A 14,983-nucleotide genomic window follows, 5' to 3' on the forward strand; every position below is an offset into this window, starting at 1 on the left:
ACATTCAAATTATATGTGCAGAAATATTACATAGCACAACCATTTGAGAACTGAATTGCTTCATTTCAGAGTGATATACCATGACTGAGTACTTCTTAATATCAAAAAGTTATCCTTGCCCTGGAAGACTGCCACTAAATCAAACAGACTAATTCTAACATCACACTGTTGCTGATGGCTTCTCCAGAAATTCCTGCCCCACTTCAGTCTTCCACCAGCTGCCAGAATAGGCTTGGCAACCCTAGTTTGAATCAAGATTAAATTTTATCCTAATGGAAGAGACAGAATAATTTGCAATATTCCATCCTCCTACCAGAAGTCCCCAGTTTTCATCTCATACTGAATATTCTGTTCCGCTGACGAAAGTGCCTTCAGTGAGTAGAAAATGTAGCACGCTCCGAATCTGTGTGTAGAATATTTTGAATATAAGGAGAGAATATTCAGATATAAAATCTTCTTGCATTTTAAAGTGAACAGCTTTTACTTTAGATATTTCTGTATCTGGAGTGTGATATAATAGATAAACTTAGCTTTTTTCCACATGGAGGTTTTTCTCAATTTCAGCAACGCTGGTTATATGCCACTTTTTTGTTTTCATATGTCATTTCAATCATGAACAGTCATTTCTACTGCTAAAAACTGTGCTATTCCCAAGCAGTAAATTCATCATAATAGGACAACTAGAATATTCTAGTAATTAGCATTATCAAAGGATTCAAGTTCTGCATTATTCTGGAGCAGCACTATGCAAATACACACGGTTTGTTTAGCAAGATCAGCTCTAGTAAGTACTTCAATAGGATACCACCAAGATCATCTGAGGTCACTATGCAGAGGCAGGCAAGGACGTCTAAGGTCACAATGCAGAGGTAGGCAATGACAAATTACCTCTGTTCTCTTGCCTTGAAAACCCTATGAGGTTGCTGTAAGTCAGCTGCCACTTGACAGAACTTTCCACCACCACTGCATTATTCCTTAGCAGTGCCAAGTAGCACCAATTTCTTTAAGAGGACAGAATCATGATGACAGCGGACAACCGCAGGAAGGGAGTCAGGGGATGCAATCTTCTACTGGTATGAAAAGGAAATATTAGAAGAGAAATATACCTTAGAAAAATACCTTTCTGTGTGGGATGGAGATATTATAAGTGCATATTGAGCAATAATTGCTCTGGCAACATGACTACCTCAAGGGAAAAACTTGTATGGAATCAGGCCTCATTGCACAGCCCATTGTGTATATCAGAGTTTGTCATGTCTGCATTCATGCTTTGTCTATATCTCACTGGATTCTAGATTTCCTCCTCAACCTTTCCAAGTCTTAGGCCCAGAGGTGTATCGGGGAAAATGGCACCAGAGGACAAAGGACAACACCTGCTCTGGCTGCCCCCACCACCACCTGTGCTCGGGGGCAGGGCTTGAGGATGGGGCTTGGTGGCAGGGCTCAGGCACAGCTTGGATGGGCACTGCAATGGCAGGCCGGCTCCTGGGCCAGCCTGCTGCCGTGTCACCTGTCCAAACCTCCCTGCCTCCCTGCAGGCCACCTCCTGTCCTCCTCAGGCCCTTGGGAGGGCAGAAGCCAGCCTGCAGGGAGACGGGGAGGCAGGGCGCTGCAACAGATGCCTCCCGGCCATGTTGCTGAGCCTGGTCTCACCTGCTGGTGCAATTCCCCAGTGTGGGAGAGGCCTCCCAGCTGCAAAGCTGAGAAGCCTCCCCCCTTCCGAGGGATCACGCTGGTGCACTCAGCCTCTCTCGCAGTGCATGAGGCCTTTCCCCTGCTGGGGGATCATGCTGCGCATGAGGCTGGGGGATCATGCAAGTGCAAGAGGCCTCCTGGCCATACGGCTTGGCCTGGCCTTGGGTGCTGGCAAACAGCACCCCAGCACAAGGGGAGCCACCTAGTGCTGGACATGTTGCCGTGCCATGGGAGAGGCTGGGCGTGGGGACCCGGCCGGTGCCCAGCACCCCCCCATGACCCAAAGGCATGTGCCCGGGGACATCGGTTACCTCATGTCATTATAGGTGGTACATCACTGCTTAGGCCCATTGTAGATGGAGTGCTTTCCATGATGCTGTTTGTTTTACATGGTATGGCAGTGGGAACACCTTGTGTTCCCTTGTTTACATGTGAGAGCATTAAGACAAATAGATAGGATGAAAGGGACTGGTATAAAAGGACTTTTAAAAGATTCAGTATGCTTTGTTCCTGAACAATATCTGGAAGAACGTCATTGTCCAATAAAGACTTCTGATCTTGTTTATTGATTCCAGTCAAAGACCTGACACCAGGACAGTCTGAGTTTAGAACATCTTCGTAGATCTTCTAGAATGCCAGGATATGTGGCATAGTACTGTGAGCGCATCTGCAATTAAAACTATACTGCAAAGCAAACATACCTTCACTGTGTGGCAGCGTTTCTTTGTATAATTGGTCTTAGCCTCCAGAAGAGCAAAAATATACTTCAAAAGTAAGTAACCATTTGTGTGCATAAATGATTTAGTCCAAATTTGTTATTACTACTCACAGAGGATTGTGTAAAATTTAATAATGAGTTTGTGGCATCCAAGGCACTCAGAGGAGGTATGCCTTTATTAAGAAGGAGGGAAGGGAGAAATGAGACTTGAATCAGTCACTGTTAAATGAGTCTTAATTTGTCCCATAGGTTTGTTGTAAGGATAAAATGGTGGTGTTGAGGGGCATCTGTTGCTCTTAAATCCTTCAAGGAAAGGTGGGATATGAATGTGAAGCACAGAAAAAATGTATGTTGCTTAGTTTGCAACCTATTCACACTAACAGTAAATAGTATAATTTGTTTGTGCTTGATGTTTGGGTAGTATGAGGGGGTTCTCAGGAGAAATAATTACATGGACGTCTGAAGTAGCTTGTGGCAGTCCTGATAGTTCCTCGTCTGTGCAAAAGTCTTATTTCCTTATAAAGGTTACGCGTTCGCTTAGGAATCTTTAGCCGGCTCTTAAACTGATGAAGACTTATTAAAATCATTTTTCACCACAAACTAATCAGATCTATAATGATATATATAATCAGCATCAATTATATTTCTCTGCAACTTTGCTCTGTAAGAACTGCTATAAAAATGGGAGCATTAAGATAAATAGATAGGATGAAAGGGACTGGTATAAAAGGACTTTTAAAAGATTCAGTATGCTTTGCTCCTGAACAATATCTGGAAGAACTTCATTGACATGAATTTTCCTGAAAAGCCTTGTACATTTTGAAAACAAAGCACACAGCCAGTGTAATGTCCTTGGAATGTATTCTGTTTGTGGCTTATCCTAAGGGGAAAAACATGTGAACCATTTTATCTGGGTGCTATGGCAACGAGAGGTGGAAGATCAAGTACAGATTCTGTTTTTTGTTTTTTAAATCAGGTTACCATGCACCATACTTAACCATCCATGGATGGGTTTTTTTAGATGTATTTATAGTTATACAACTTAAACTGGGGTTGGAACATTTCTTAGGATTCTAAAGTAAGGATGCATGAGAAGATTATAAAGAAAGACTGGAGACATTTGAGTAGACGTGGGATGCAGCCTATTCGCACCTATTCGGTAGAACTGGTTGTTAAAATTTTCTCAGTTTGGAGAACTGGTTGTTAATGATTAACTCCACTAGGGACAATGGGGTAATCTCTGTCCCTTGGTACAACAAATCTCGTCAAGTGGGGGATGCAAAATCGCCCCCCATGGCACCCCTACCCCTACCCACCACCCCGCGGCACCCACCCCCACCCCCTTACCTTCATTTCAGAGTGAGATAGGAATTGGCAGACAATCCCTAACTTAAGTCTCTTTTCTGCAACAATAGCTTTTGCCATTAACAAACATCCAGGCCACACCCCCACCGCGTCACGCCCCACCCGGCCCCATTGGCCCCACCACCATCAGAACCTGTTGTTATAATTTTTGAATCCCACCACTGCATTTGAGTGATTTTTATGTTTATGAATTTAATTATTATGATTGAAGGAGAAAAGACACTCAGATTCCATTCTTAATGAGCCCTAGAATACAGGGGCGTACCTAGGCAAACTTGAGCCCTGGGCAAAACCTGAGTTTGATGCCCCCCCACGGGTGGCCCCCACCATGACCAAACAATATTTTTTTCCACCAGGTCGTTTCAAAGTCACCATCACATTATAGAACATCCCCCAACTCACAAATCTGAACATAGCAATGGGCCATGCCACACAGCCGAAATAATATTTGGAAAACATTTTCAAAATGCTTTCAAAATGTTTTATTACTGCTATGAAAACATTTTATGGTGTTGTATCCAGTCCCCCCAATTGGGGAAACAGCATCACTTTCAGTGTTATTTAAACTGGGGGGGGCCCAGACTCTCCCTTTAAGGTGGATTTAAAAGGAGAATCTGGGCTCCCTGGTTTAAACAAGTGATGCTGGAATCCACCCCCAAACAGCATCATTTTCAATGGTGTTTAAACTGGGGACTTCAGATTCTCCCTTGAAATCCATGCCGAAGGGGGTAGATTTAACAACAACAACAACAACAACAACAACAACAACAACAACAACAACAACCTTTATTAGGCACTGAGAGAATAAAAGAAAGAAAACAAGCATTGGTGGGAAGGGAGTGAATTTAAAAAGAGAATCTGGGGAAATTTAGGGGGTGCCTGTTGTCAGGGGTGCAATTATTAAGATAGCAGCACCAAAATTTCAGAGTGTCTTCGTGAGACCCTACTGATGATACCACCCAGTTTTTGTGAAGTTTGGTTCAGGGCGTCCAAAGTTATGGGCTCTCAAAAGAGTAGCCCCCACCTCCTATTAGCTCCCATTGAAATCAATGGGAGATGGGGTACTCCCTTTGGGAGTCCATAACTTTGGACCCCCTGAACCAAACCTCATCAAACCTGGGTGATATCATCAGGAGAGTTTCTTGAAAAAATCCCCGAAATTTTGGTGCTGCTAGTCTAAAAACTGCGCCCCTGCAAGCCAAAAACGGTAAAACCCCGAAAATACAAAATCCCTCACAAACCTGCAATTTTGTCGCCCACCACAAGGTGGCGCCCAGGGCAGCTGCCCACTTTGCCCAATGGGAGGTATGCCTCTGCTAGAATATCCTTTTTTTCTTTTCCTGAAGTTTTTTCTGTCTTCTACCAAAATCCCAAAAAAATTCTATATTTAGAATCTGGTTATTTTGGAACATCACAGCATAACTTTTACCATGTTGTATTACTTACATTGAACTTCAGTTTCAAAAGCTTGTTCTTTTTCAGTGATTTTTAATGCGATCAAATGTTTATAGTGAGATTGATAGCATGGTGAAGTAGTTAAGAGTGGTAGACCACCAGGTTTGATTCCCCACGCCTCATATGAGTGGTGGACTTTAATCTGGTGAACCAAGTTTGTTTCCCTGCTCCTATGTTGGGCTAGTCACAGTTCTCTCAGAACTCTCTCAGCCCTGCCTACCTCACAAGATGTCTTTTGTGGGGAGGGGAAGGAAAGGAGTTTGCAAGCCACTTTGAGACTCCTTACAGATGAGAAAAACAGGGTATAAATTCATACTCCATCTTCTTCTTTAAAAATACCATTTTAAAAATTAGCAGCATAGAAGAAAAACATCCAGAAACCAGGAACAGACAGAGACAGCCAAGGAAAAATGCAAAGGTCTCACTAAAATTCAACTATCTTAAAAACAAGAACAATACTTGGGTATCCAGAGAAACAAGCAGCAAAAGAACCAGGACAGTATTAGCCACTATTTTAAAAATTAGGAGTTAAAAGTAAAGTAAAGATTTTAACCATTTTCTAGAAGGCCACCCATGAAGGCCTTCTGTCATCTGAATTTCCTAGTTAGACTAGTCTTAAGGACAAACTTAGGTTTGTCCAATAGCAATATGGAAGCCATCTCATCAAATCATCCTATGCCATCCAAGTACAATTTGGAGATAGAAACTATGGAGGAAAGGGGAAATATGCAATTCCTTCCCAACTAATAATTTTCCAGCTTTAAGACAGGGCAGCATTTTGGCAGAAAGGAACCATGTGTTTGGTCCCTATATTTAAACAGTACTGGAGATGATCCTCTGAAGATGCCAGTCACAGATGCAGGCCACACGTCAGGAGAAAATGCTACTGGAACATGGCCATACAACCTGGAAACCCCACAACCCCCAGTGATTCTAGCCATGAAAGCCTTTGACAAGAGTTATTGTACTGCAAAAATCTTAGAATTTTAGAAATCAAAAGTCATAATTTATACTAAACCTACTGCTCATGCCTTTTGTGAGAAAGACTTGCTTTCAGATACATTAATTCTGCAACTTTTTTGGTCAATCAAACTGACAATGACAAAAAGAACCTTTCATGTCAACCATGCAAAGTCATATCAGTCAACTTAATTTTTCATGGTTCTTTAAGAATGTGAATCCTGCAGATGTGAATGCAAAAGCTATTCTAGGGCATACTGATCACAGAGTGGTTTTGACATGCTGAAAAAAAAATATCAAGAGCAAAACTCTTGCTGAAACTTTGTGACCTGTATTAATTTAAGAGATATGGAGCAATTTATTGATGACTGTATTAGACCTGAGCATGTAAAAAGAAAGCTGCTCAAAGAGCAGGTATAGCAAACAAGCAAGCCTTTACTGGCATAGACAACAGTACAACAATAGTAAAAAACTGATTTAAAAAACATATATAGTACAGGAAATAAATGTTAAGTGGAGGGAAATCTACTGGCATTTAGTAATTTCCCGGAGAAAGTCTGCCAGAGCAGGTCTAGGATAAAGACAATTCAAAGAAGGAATAAATAATTCCAAAAAAGGGAAAAAAGAATGCTTCATCATTACAAAGCTGCCATTATCAATATTTTTTCCAAATACTTAGATCCTACTCATTCAATTAAACATTTTCAATGTGTTCAATTAAAAAATAAAAACTATAAAAGAGCCAAAAAACAAAAAAGTAAAAAAAAAACACAAACACAAATGCCTTGCACATAATGAAGTTCAACTGAAAAACAATTGAAAAAAAATAACTGTAGCAATAAAGGCCAATAGAGATAAAATAACACTTGAAAGTGGAAGAATTAGATAAAGGCTTTACAAACTTACAATTTTTTCACTTAGTGCCTAAAAACAGATTTGGTGACAAGTGGATCTCAATGAAGAGGGAGCTCCAGAATCCACATAATTGATTCTTGCCCATTTTTCATCAGAAAGTCAGGGCTCACAAAGAGGGCTTTCTGAAAAGGATCTTGATTGGCAGGTTCATCTAGAAAGAGGTGATGCTTCAAATACTCCTGGTATTTTGGACTTCAGGGTCTCGCAGATTTTACAGTAACAGTCTAAACTCTCAATCAATCTGGGAATCAAATAAAATATATTTACTTCTAATATTTTGGCATCAAAGCATTCATGAAATGAAGGGTTAGTTCAATTATGCCACATGAGTTGTGGAAGTAAAGGTGAAGTAGTATGGATTATTCTGCAGCAAATTCCTGTTTTCTGCCTCTTTCTAGCCCTAACCATGACCTTCAAACTTTTAATGACACTAGTTTTCTGACAAGCTTTTGCATCTAAGTATTGTCTTTCTTCATCCAAATTTTTGTGTATCAAAATGGAAAATAAACAATCTCACTGGTTTCAGAATTTTCGATAAGAAGCTATGTTTCAATTTAAGGATTGACAAATGCAATTCAAAAATTACATTTTGTAAAGTCGTAGTATTCAACAGAAATAAAAAAGTTTGGCTTCTCAAATTTATATTTTCATCTTTGATTTATATGATTCAAATGGAATCAAAGATCTGTTAGGAACAGTGATGGATGTACCAATTTCACTTAAATTTAGAAAAAGAAATCTTTCCCAAAGGGTAAAAATTCTCTTCTATTGCCAATCAAATCCTTACTAATTTAATTAAATGAGAATAGAAATGAGAAATTTTATCAATAGCTTATTTTATGTTTCTTTAACACATTTAATACCACCCCTTTTCAGTATAAGACAAAAGCAAAAACCAGCAGTAAGAATGGATATAATAATTTGCTATTTGTCTAAAAACAGTGACCAGAGCCAAAAATGGATTTCAGTTTTTTTCCATTCACCCTTCATGCAGCAGATCCTCACACAAGCACTAATACCAGGACCCCACCAATTTTTAACTAATAGCCCCATCCAAGACCTGGGTGCCCAGTCACTGCATTGCACCTGTGTCTGGCCACTGCCCCCAAAAGGCTTCTTGGGAAGGCTCAAGAAATGAAAGAGCCTCCTCCCACTGAGGAGTCTATATGGGCCGCCATAGACCTATGCCATCCAAAAAGATTACTTGTCCAAGAAACGGTTCACTGACATAACACTAGCAAAGGCCTGGAGAGAGCAAACTAATATAAAGTTCTCCCCTGGCTATACTAATGGCAGCTGCAGGGCCGTGGGACTCTGGTGTGGTATTCAGCAGCTGGAAGGGCAGTGACAGTAAAACACAGTTTGATTGCCCTTCTATCGGGTAAATGCCCCAGGGAGGATGAATCTGCCAGTGTGCCAGCAAACCGCTCCCAAAAGCAGATCCCTTCACCTTTAGTTGGGGTCTTAGTAATCTTGGGGATGGAGCAAATGCAATAGAAAGAAACTATCAAATCCACTTTTGTGAGTTCTCCTCAACTTGCTCTAAATAGGATCCAACTATGTAGTAAACTTTCCACCCAAATTATGATTTGTGTGTATGAGATTTGTGTGTGGTGGCGCTTCTATGTGCAAGAAGATCACATACATATATAACTTGCTTTTGACTCTACTGAATATTCTTTTTGTCTTTTGGGATGGAAAATTTCAAGTTGAGTTACTTTATAATGGTTTAAAAAAGATGGGCTGGGGAAAAATGTATAGTGATAAAACTCTGCTTCTTTTTTCAAACTATGAAATTGCTGAGGCCAGTGAATCACTTCTTAGTTACCATTAATAAGGAACATTATTCAGGCAAAACAGCTTATACAAGTTAAACTACAACTCTAAAGAAAAATCAGAGACTTTGGGTAATTAATATGAAACCCTATACACCTGGGTGACAAAAAGCAAAATGTTTGGCCGTTTCTGCATGGCCCATTTATGACGGCCTGGGGCGCAAAAGGTTTCCAGGCTGCCGTTTATTGCGGCCGCTGCTGCAACACAGCAGCGGCGACCTGACTCTTCCTCTGTGGTGGCTGTCGCCTCTAAACAACAACCATTTAAAGGGTTGTTAGAGGAGCATCTTCCTGGCGGCGCCGAGCGCGCAATCAAGCCGGAAGATCGCTGTCCTTCGTTTCATCGGAAGCCTTTCGCTTATGGAAGTTTATTCATCTAATGCCACCCTCCAGGGAGGGCAGCGTATGGGCTGCGACGCCGCAGGCTAATTTTGGTGAGGACACCGCGGAGTGGGCGGAAGAGAGGCAGCTCCGCGAGCCTGTCGCTCGCTCGCCTTTTGCCTGCTCGCAGACGCTTGCGCAATGCGTAGTTCTCACTTTTCCACGCCGCAGAACTCCTGCCGCATACCTCCTGGCCGTGCAGAAACGGCCTTTGTTTCTTTGCCTACCAAGTATCACAATAAACTGAAAAGCAAGTAAGCAGAACCATAATTACTCAGAGCCTTTATCTGTCAGCTAGTAATGTGATTGGGTAAAGCACCAGCATTTTGGAAAGACAAACCTTTCAATATGTAACATTGCCATCCCTATAGCTAAAGCTATCATTTTAAACCCAGAGAAGAGATGCCAAAATGCCATGGGAGGGAACTGGATGGATCAGAATGTCTCACAAAGAAATCAATGGTAAGTTAAAATTAGTTAATATGTAAAGTTTGTCTTACTAGCAAACACCTTGACTTGCTAAGACAATTTCAGATTCTGTTCACAAAATAATAGTGTTTGTGATGTCAAAGAACAAACATTATAGAAAATACGACACAGCAGAACTTAATGTGTGGCTCACAGGGACCACATTCACAGTTTGTTACTGTCAACCAAAAAAGCCACATTTACTTCCATACCTGGCAAGAGGTTTGTGCCTCAGGGAGGCTTGAAGCTTATCCATGCCTCCAGTGACAGCTCTTTCAAAGTGGCAACCACCTGCCAACCACAAGTCCCACCAGGCAAGAGCCTTGTTCATTTTTCTGAAACATGAAGTAGATGCTGTGTTGGACAACAATGTTCAGAAGAGGAATTTTCATAAGTCAAAATGTCTAAGAGAACAACCTACTAAAGTTCCCCTCCACCCCAAACCACACCATCCTCATGCTGTACCCCCCAAATCTCCAGGTATTCCCCAGTCCAGACGAGGCAACATTTGGCAAACCTCATCTCTTGAATCCCAATACATTTGTAAACAAATATTAATCGTTGTGTTTTAGTGAATCATTTCACAGTCAGCATTTGCCACAAACACTAAGAAATGAAATCATTTTATTTGAAGTAATAAACTACGGTAACAGATAAAGTTAATTTACTTTAAAATTATCATAAGACTCCCCTAAAACAAAGGGATTTTTTTTGCTATATAAGGATTTGGATTTTAGTTTCAAAATGGTTTCAGTTTCTTCTCCAGACTGATCTCCAAAAGCTCTCCAATATATGCACAACAGAATGAAAGCAGGATTTAATCTTTCTCTCATTCAGCCTCTCTGTTTTCTGTGTCACTGCATCCACCCCCAAAGCTTCCTACCAGCATGCTGCAAGTACCACTTTGCAACAGCAACCCTCTTCATAGTCTCTCTTTCTCTTATGGCAACTATGGGAGGGGGGATTGAACTCTTCTAGAGGCCCTTCGACTAGTAATAACATACTCTGGGACGCAAAAACGCCATCCCCAGGAGCTGTTTGCTTCAAGGGCCGCTCGAGGGTCATGAGGCCGCATGGCTCTCCAGGGATGCTGTTTTAGCATCCCTGGGCTGTATCTCGCCGATGCGGAAACAGCCCGAGCTAGGTTGTTGGAAAACGGTGGCTTCCAGCCGCTGCCGTGCGAACGGCAGCAGCTGGAAGGCGCCATCCCTCCCCCCTGTGCCCGATCGACCTACCTTCTCTGCGACCATCTGGCGCTGGCTGCCTTCCTGCCCCAAGCGACTGGAGATGGTCAGCCACAGGGCAGGGGGGCATGTAGGTTGATCAGATCAGAGAAGGTAGGTCGATCAGATTAGGGCGCTCTGTTTGTTACCGGGACCGTTTGTGTGAACGGTCCCGGGGGGTTGGGTCGGTGTCATGTATGCCGACCCAACCCCCAGCGTGGCCATGTGGAACGGCCTTAGATTCTTTAAACCTAAACTTTCACAGACAAATAAAAAGGGACACATGAGTTTTGATTAAAGTATTGGCATAATGTGAGCTATGTTCTCCATAAAGGCAGGGTCATAATGGCCACAGGGACATGGGGTATTCCATGTCCCTGGGCAAACCCTCCTTCCCCTCGCTGTGCCCACCCCCACCTGTGGCCCCTTCCTCTTCCACTCACCGACTGTCTTCCCAGCCTCCTTCAGGTTGTGCCAAGGTTCCCTTCAAGCCACTGCAAGGTACTGCAGGTGGGGAGGGGGGGAGCCAGTCATGCTCCAGGTGCCATTTTCGCCCAGTACGCCTCTGCCTAAAGGTCTCTTATTCAGAAACCTTCTGAACAAAGGCTGCAATTATTTGTGAGGTAAATAGAAATAACTTTTTCCAAAATATTTTACTAGACAAAGAAGACAGAGATGGAGATGAACAACAAAAGTTTATTTAACATCAAATAAAATATTTTATAGGGAAAATATTTTGTGTTCATGGCTTTAATATATAAAGAAAAACTTTAATATATAAAGAAAAAAATCCTCTCAATTTCACCTCTAAAGGTTACAAACTTTTCTCAACTGACAGTAACAATTTGTAGCTGAGCCTAAAGTAAATTGAACAAATCTTGAGAGGACATTTGATTGCCCAGACAGGTTACCCCAGTAGGTTGAAGATTGCTCTTTTACCACACAGAACTCCTTTCTACAGAACCTGTACATGCAAGTTAGGAATATAGGGTCTTATTTGTTTCACTGAAACAAGCTTTCTTCCCTAAACCAACTCCAAACTCTAACAAAACACCAAATAAAAGCCTGGCTAAATTGAAGATCCTGTCAAAAGCCACCAAAATCATTTTCTGGAGAAAGAAGTTCTTAACCTGAGGCTGGCTCACCCACTCCCATCCAGTCGAATTCCATCTGCTCTGATTGACTGAGAAGCACTTGGATGTGCATGAGGCCAAATCACAAGGATTGGTTTAGAGTCCTTTAGGAGATGAAGGACTTTGGGAAATTATTGCCACATTCTCCTTCTATCCCCACATCTTGTCTCCTTTTTAGGCACTTCTTCAGCAAGCCACCAACTTCCATTCCGTGCAGCATCCTTAAACAGAGCTCTGTGGAATCAGGCGCAGGCAATTTCTGGTACCCACCATCTGCTGCCTGTCTGTCTCTCCATATCAGTCTCTCATTTCAGCAACCTTTTTCTTTCGTTGCCCACTAGGACCCAACATACTCCTCTTTCTCAGTTGGGTCCCTCAAAAAAGGAAGTGAAAGAGGGTGGAATGCTATTGTAAAATAAGAGTATAATCATACTAGGACTGAGATTAGTTGCATAGTTGCATTTAAGAATTGTCACTAATTAATGTCTTTCTTTTGATATGTCCACTTGTTAGTCTATAAAGTTTGCTATTGTTTATTAGAAGTGTCTTTCTTTACAACTCATTTGGTGAAGGGTTGTGCTATGGAAACAAGTGTTTATACATGCTTAAAGCAATTCCTAGACTGTTGAGATGTGCAGCTGTGAAAATGCTTTCATGTGTCAGCCTTAGGTTTTGGTTGACAAACACAATTCTTCTTAGAGGCACAACGTGCATGCAGTTCTAACTGATCATACAGATCTGCCATTTCCCGGCAACATTTCCCGGTTGCCATTTCCCGGTTGCCATTTCCCGGTTGCCATTTCCCGGCAACAACAGATCAGCAAAAACAAGCACAGGCGGCAGAGACGAAGAGGTAAAAGGGCAGGAATTTTAAATAGACTAAGGAATAAGGGAATTAAAAAAACCCCGCTCCCTTCAATCTTTCTTACCAATTTATGCTCACTTGCCAACAAGATAGATGAAATACTTCTTTTAAACAGATGCAATTCTGATTTTTACAACGCATCTGCCCTATGCTTTACTGAAACCTGGCTAAATGAGAGCATTGATGATAATAGCATGTGCATACCGGGGTTTCAGATATTTCGTTCAGACAGGATTGCAGAATTATCAGGGAAGAAAAAAGGAGGAGGATTATGTATATACATCAACAAAAGCTGGTGTCAGGACATAACAATAATTCAAAAAATTCTGTGATGAAAACTTGGAGTCCTTACTTATTAATTGCAAACCCTTTTATTCCCCTCGAGATAAAATTCAGTTCTGTTCTTTTGGTTTACGCTCATCCACAAGCCGCCTGTAAAAAAAGGCATTAAGAACTCTAGCCGATCAGATTATGGAGGCTGAAGCCAAATACCCTGATTCACTGGTTATTATTTTGGGAGATTTAAACAAAGCAAACTTAAGGGAAGACCTACCAAAATACTTTCAGCATGTCAACTGTCCCACCAGAGGCAAGAATATCTTAGGACCACTGCTATACAACACTGAAAGATGCTTATCGGTCTTTACCACGAGCAGCTGTAAATATTCTGATCATTGCATGATTCACCTTTGTACCTGCTTACAAACAAAGATTTAAAGCCACAAAACCAATAACTAAATCAGTGAGAACTTGGACTGAAGAGGCAAAGTTAAAGCTGCAGGCTTGCCTTGACTGTACAGACTGGAATATTTTTAAAGACACCCCTGCAGTTTTGGATGAACTCACAGATACTGTAACATCATATGTCAGCTTCTGTGAAGATCTTTGTATACCAACCAGGAACTTATGTGATATATAGTAACAACAAACCTTGGTTCACGCTAAACTTAAGCAGTTACGTCTTTTCCAAAGAAGAGGCCTACAGAAAGGATGATAGAATGCTGTATAATCAGGCCAGAAATGTATTAACAAAGGAGATCAGAGCAGCAAAAGAAACTACTCTGAAAAGCTAAAAAATCCAGTTTTCACCAAACTAAACAGCAAACATGTGGAAAACTCTCAAAAATATCACCGGGTTACAGCAAACCACTTTCCTAAGCGGAAGGAAATCAGCAATTGGCAGACCACCTGAATGTGTTCTACTGTAGGTTTGAACACAATCTACAGTCACCTTTCTCCACAACCCCTATCTCAGACGCATCCAACAATAGCCAAACTTCCTACAACTGAACCCATTTCATTGGTGATCTCAGAAAAGGAAGTGCAAGATCTATTTCACAGACAGAAGCCTGGAAAAGCACCAGGCCCAGACAAGATAACACCTTCTTGCTTAAAAGTCTGTGCTGTCCAATTGGCCCCCATTTTCACCCAAATCTTCAACAAATCACTAGAGATGTGCTATGTTCCTTCCTGCTTCAAACACTCCACTATCGTCCCAGATGCCAAGAAGCCTTCCATCAAGGAACTGAGCGACTACAGACCAGTTGCTCTAACATCTGTAGTTATGAAAAACTTTGAAAGGCTAGTGATGTACCATTTGAAAACCATCACGGATCCACTGTTGGACCCTTGCAATTTGCATACCGAAAGCAAATAGATCGAGGCGATGCTGTTAATATGGCTTTGCACTATATCCTACAGCATCTTGAATCGGCCAAAGACCTATGCAAGGGTCCTCTTTGTTGACTTTAGTTCAGCATTCAATACTATCAGACCGGACATTCTTCTAACCAAACTAAATCAGCTAGCAGTACCTGAGCATATTTGTAAGTGGATCACAAGCTTCCTAACAGATAGGAAACAGCAGGTGAAGCTAGGAAAAATTACATCAGACACCTGTAAAATGAGCACAGGGGCCCTACAAGCTGTGTGTACTTTCACCACTTCTCTTCTCTCTGTATACCAATGAC

At 41.6% G+C, this 14,983-nt stretch overlaps 1 protein-coding gene across 1 annotated transcript in view; it reads right to left on the bottom strand.

Moving 5' to 3' along the window:
* Positions 1 to 322: 322 nt before the first annotated feature.
* Positions 323 to 14,983, bottom strand: part of STS (steroid sulfatase) — a 134,726-nt gene continuing 120,065 nt past the window's right edge. Inside the window, exon 10 of the mRNA XM_048495184.1 lies at positions 323 to 403. Coding sequence (XP_048351141.1) covers positions 372 to 403 — 32 coding nt within the window. The 3' untranslated portion in view covers positions 323 to 371. The remainder of the gene's footprint in view (positions 404 to 14,983) is intronic.

This window comes from Sphaerodactylus townsendi, linkage group LG04 (genome assembly GCF_021028975.2).
Source record: "Sphaerodactylus townsendi isolate TG3544 linkage group LG04, MPM_Stown_v2.3, whole genome shotgun sequence".
Lineage (NCBI taxonomy): Eukaryota > Metazoa > Chordata > Lepidosauria > Squamata > Sphaerodactylidae > Sphaerodactylus > Sphaerodactylus townsendi.